General features: G+C 40.1%; 1 protein-coding gene across 1 annotated transcript; it reads left to right on the top strand.

Annotated features, from left to right (window-relative positions):
- Positions 1 to 1,975: 1,975 nt before the first annotated feature.
- LOC114186823 (basic 7S globulin 2-like) lies at positions 1,976 to 3,416 on the top strand. Its single transcript, XM_028074861.1, has one exon. It carries the CDS (start codon positions 2,024 to 2,026, stop codon positions 3,296 to 3,298), a length of 1,275 nt encoding a protein of 424 aa, XP_027930662.1. The 5' UTR covers positions 1,976 to 2,023; the 3' UTR covers positions 3,299 to 3,416.
- Positions 3,417 to 5,461: the final 2,045 nt, after the last annotated feature.

The following is a 5,461-nucleotide window of genomic DNA, read 5'->3' as shown; positions in this document are numbered from 1 at the left end:
TGTTCAAAATGACATCTTAATCTGAACATTGAAGTAGATGACATTGATCTAAGCTTGAGCTTGAGAAAAAATAAATTGATCTAAGTCTGGAAGAAGTTAAATTCATAACGTTAATTCATCCTCATCAAAATGCACTACATCAATGTTTGGCAAAAGTGAAATTGAACGAAGTTTAAGGAAAGTCAAAATGTAGTACATCAATAATGAATTCTACATCAGAAATTTCAAAAAATAACTAAGACGTTTGTAGCTGCTATCATGGCCTCCTCCTAATATGTAATTTCATCCTAAACTGCTAATATGGTTCTTCTGGTGTTGGTAGTAGTGGTGCTTGACTCTCCACTTCATTCCTTGGTGGTTGAGTTGTTTGAGTTTTAGCAATTGGTGCATTCTCAGCAGTTTGGGCATCTAGTGCAGTCTCAGCAGGTAATTTAGAAACCATGCAGAACATCACAACAATCGAAAGACAAACAAACCCCGAAATAGAATTACGAAAACCCTAACCCACGAGCAAACACAACCTAAAAAACCCTAAACCCACTTACCTCGTTGATGATGATTAACTGAAAAATTGAAATGAAGAGCGCAACTGCAATCCAATGATGAAATAACAAGTATTAGTTGCTTCCTCTACAAATTTGAGCTCAAGAAAGACGAAGATGAAGAAATTTTCCTAATTGCAAAATTTCCCCTAAATTGAAAAATTAACGTTAGCCACCTGTACAGTACAACAGTACACGTAACACACCCTAATACAAACCAACCGTGTCATATGTACAATGCTCCGTTAATGATTTGAACGACGTTACAAAAATAGGACCAAATAAAACATGAATTGCGAAAATGAGGACCATTTTAAACATTCTGTAAAAAATGAAGACCATTTTAAACATTTTGTCAAAATGAGGACCATCCGCAACAAACACTACGAAAATGAGGACCAAAAAGATATTTAAACCTAAAATTATTTTCCAAAAAAAAAAATTTCAGAACGTCTTATATGGAATCATAACAAAGTGAAACTATAAAATTTAATTTATGTATGATTTTATTAATTATGATTCAAGAAGTAGCCTTTAAATTTAATTTACTAAATAATAAATTTTGTTAGTTAAGATAGTTTTCTTATATTACTCTTATGTTATATTTAAAAATTTAAAAGTGAACTTTAAATTCAACTTATTTTTATAAAATTAATTTATAAAGTGAGTATTTTCGTTTCCATTTGAAAAATAAATTTAAACCTAATTCATCATGTGAAATTAAGTTATAAGATGAATATTACACTAATTTATATTGTAAATTTGTCTCAGAGACGATAAATGTGAAATTTAACTGTTTGTATACTACTCAGGAGATTCCGTGAAGGATATCGTGGCAAAAGTGCAGAACCAAACCAAACCTTTGCGACTATCATCACAGTGGTGACAGAGACTTTTCAACAAATATCTGGTGCATGTGACAATTTTTATAGTAAAATCGAACCAGGAAAGTTATACGAATTGATACAAACTATATATCACAGTGTTTAAACAAGTTTAATGGCCAAAATTTGCAGATAAATTTATAGAATCAGTGAAAACACAAATGACCGATCCAACTTAGTTGTAACTCGAACTTCAACCTCAGTATATTACATAACTTAGTCGAACTGAACTGAGCAACATGTGGAGAAATTGTAATGCAATGATTACCAAAACAAATTCAACACGGCTCACTGAATGCATGCAACTAAGCATTCTTTTCAGCTGCCAAGTACCCTCTCACTCACCATACCCTTTTTGTTTTTTCTCTCCTTCTTACTAATAAGGTTAATCTTCTGCAAATTCACATCAAACAGTTCCAATTTATGAACTGGCTCTCTGATGAACACTGCCAAAAGAAAGAGAATCTCTCTGCCATTATGTTTTTCCCATGACTCACCTCCATCCAAAGGGTTACATGCTCCTTTCTCTATAAATCTCACCTCATAACACAGTAACATACATTATCATCTCTTATTCCAACCTTGAGCATAGCAATAATGGCTTCTCTCCTCTACTTTCTAGTCCTCTCTCTTTCTTGCTCGTTTCTTTTCTCACCATCTGAGTCCAACAATGTCATGAATCCTGCATACATGCTTGTTCTACCTACTCAAAAAGATGCTTCCACTGGTCTCCATTGGACCAACCTTCTCAAAAGAACCCCTCTAACACAAGTACCAGTCCTAGTGGACCTCAATGGAAACCAGGTCTGGCTCAACTGTGAGCAGCATTACTCATCCAAAACCTACGAAGCACCCTTCTGTCACTCTGCACAGTGCTTCAGAGCCAACACACACCAGTGTCTCAGTTGCCCAGCGGCAACAAGACCAGGGTGTCACAAAAACACATGTGGTCTCATGTCCACCAACCCTGTCACCCAACAGAACGGTTTGGGTGAACTAGGTCAGGATGTTCTTGGAATCCACATCTCTCTGGGAACCCAACTCGGTGAAGTGTTCACAGTCCCTCAGTTCCTCTTCTCTTGTGCTCCTTCCTTCCTTCTCCAAAAGGGTCTTCCCAAAAACATCGAAGGAGTAGCTGGATTAGGCCATGCACCTATTTCTCTCGCAAACCAACTCGATTCCCACTTTGGCCTACAACGCCAATTCACCACCTGTCTCTCTCGCTACTCTTCATCCTCCAAGGGTGCTATCATCTTCGGAGACGCACCCAACAACTTGCATGAGTTTCACGGCCACGCTATTTTCCATGACTTGGCTTACACGCCGCTAACCATCACCCCACAAGGAGAGTACAACGTGAGAGTCAACTCCATGAGGATCAACCAGTACAGCGTGGCCCCGGTGAAGAAGATATCATCAACCACAGTAGGACATTCTGGAGGAACCATGATTAGCACCTCAACTCCTCACATGGTTCTGCAGCAATCTCTTTACGAGTCTTTCGTTCAGGTGTTTGCTCAGCAGCTTCCGAAGCAATCCCAAGTGAAAGCTTTGGCACCATTTGAGCTGTGTTTCCGTACCAAAAACATCAGTGAGTATCCCAGCGTGGAGCTTGTGATGGAGAAGCCTAATGGCCCTGTTTGGAGAATCTCTGGAGAGGATTTGACCGTGCAGACACAACCTGGGGTGTCGTGTTTGGCCGTTGTGAATGGTGGAATGCAACCTAGAGCTGAAATCACCATAGGAGCACGCCAATTGGAAGAGAATCTGGTGGTGTTCGATCTTGCAAAATCAAGGGTTGGCTTTAGCACTTCCCCACTGAGCTCGTTTGGGGTGAAATGTGGGGATCTCTTCAACTTTGTTAATGTCTGAGAGACTAGAAAGTTTCAGTTTTTACATATGCTTATTTATAAGGAAATAAGCACTAATAAAGTAAACTGAGAATAAAATCTCTTGTTTGTTCTCTGAGGAATTAATGTTTTTGTTTTTACCCTGCTTTGTTCGCTGATTAACCTCAGACACAGTGATTTGGTAACACATATTCAGAAAACACTTCACCGGTGCAAAAAATATGTTTTTTTAAATTCAGAACTTACCACAATCTACTATCATTTTTACCACTTTCATGACCACCTGACGTGGTAGCAGCATTTTGATTTTATTTTTTTATTTTTTAACAGAAAAATGAAATTAACATTTAGAGGCGTAATTTCCCGCACAAGCGCATGTTGTCACAGCCTTTTCCCACTCCTCACACACCAGCGCAAACGTTAACATTTTTCGTTTTTGAAAACTCTCCACCGCTCCACCGCTCCACCGCTTCTCCACTCTCCCCAAATCTCGCAGTTCCTTTCCCCAGTTCGTCGAAAGCGCCCAGTTCCAGTTCCCTTCCCCGCACCCGTCACTCGCGACTGACAGGGAACACCGAATGGAGAGGCCAGTTCCCTTCCCCGCACCACACAGACACGAAACCGGCGCCCCACAACCATCGTCCCGCACACCCACACACCTCTGGTGGACGTGATCCCGCAACCGCCGTCGTACATAACCCTTCCCGCACCAAACACAGTTCTGCTCCACGACTTCAAATCCCTTACCGCTCCACAAATCCCCTCGCGCACCTGAACCCCAAACATTGGTGGACTTTTTGGAATTTATCATGCAACTCAGTGAAATATAAGTTGTAACGCACGATACACTTTTTGAACACACACATTCTAACAGATTTATATAGTTTGAGTGGAGCAGCATTTGTCACACAAATGTCCACCAATGTTTGGGGTTCACTTATAACATATATGCACTGAGTCAAAGAAATTAAATATTGTCTGCCTTGAAAGGGGGAAACAAACCGGGGTCCACCAATGCCCTGGGATTATTATTTTATTAAAAATATCCTACAAGTAATTTGTCCAAAAAGTCTATGCTGGGTTACAGCTTATATTTCACTGAGTCGCATGATAAATTCCAAAAAGTCCACCAATGTTTGGGGTTCACTTATAACATATGCACTGAGTCAAAGAAATTAAATATTGTCTGCCTTGAAAGGGGGAAACAAACTGGGGTCCACCAATGCCTTGGGATTATTATTTTATTAAAAATATCCTACAAGTAATTTGTCCAAAAAGTCTATGCTGGGTTACAACTTATATTTCACTGAGTCGCATGATAAATTCCAAAAAGTCCACCAATGTTTGGGGTTCAGGTGCGCGAGGGGATTTGTGGAGCGGTAAGGGATTTGAAGTCGTGGAGCAGAACTGTGTCTGGTGCAGGAAGGGTTATGTACGGCGGCGGTTGCGGGATCACGTCCACCAAAGGTGTGTGGGTGTGCGGGACGATGATTGTGGGGCGCCGGTTTCGTGTCTGTGTGGTGCGGGGAAGGGAACTGGCCTCTCCATTCGGTGTTCCCTATCAGTCGCGAGTGACGGGTGCGGGGAAGGGAACTGGAACTGGGCGCTTTCGACGAACTGGGGAAAGGAACTGCGAGATTTGGGGAGAGTGGAGAAGCGGTGGAGCGGTGGAGAGTTTTCAAAAACGAAAAATGTTAACGTTTGCGCTGGTGTGTGAGGAGTGGGAAAAGGCTGTGACAACACGCGCTTGTGCGGGAAATCACGCCTCTGAATGCCAATTTCATTTTTCTGTTAAAAAATAAAAAAATAAAATCCAAATGCTGCTGCCACGTCAGGTGGTCATGAAATTGGTAAAAATGGGATGTCAATGTATCATTACTCTAAACGAAAATGATCTTTTAAAATTATTATATTTTTAAGTTATGCTATTCTAAAGGAATTAAAATATTGTAGATTACAAGTTTGAGGAAAATATATAATTTATTATTATGGAATAATTTATTTTATGGTCAAACATCTAATTTTGGATGTGTAATTTAGACATAAAAAAGTCATTTAAGAACATTAAAATGGCTTTAATGGAGTTAGGCCTTAGTTAGTTCTAAGAGAATGCTGATGTGGAACTTTTAGTGACGTGGCACTGTATAATTGGTGGCACAAGATTTGTGTGCGTGGCTCGGAGGAG

The sequence above is a fragment of the Vigna unguiculata genome, chromosome 6 (genome assembly GCF_004118075.2).
Source record: "Vigna unguiculata cultivar IT97K-499-35 chromosome 6, ASM411807v1, whole genome shotgun sequence".
Classification (NCBI taxonomy): Eukaryota; Viridiplantae; Streptophyta; class Magnoliopsida; order Fabales; family Fabaceae; genus Vigna; species Vigna unguiculata.
Note: the sequence above shows the minus strand (reverse complement) of the source record. Positions and strands in the feature narration are given on the sequence as shown.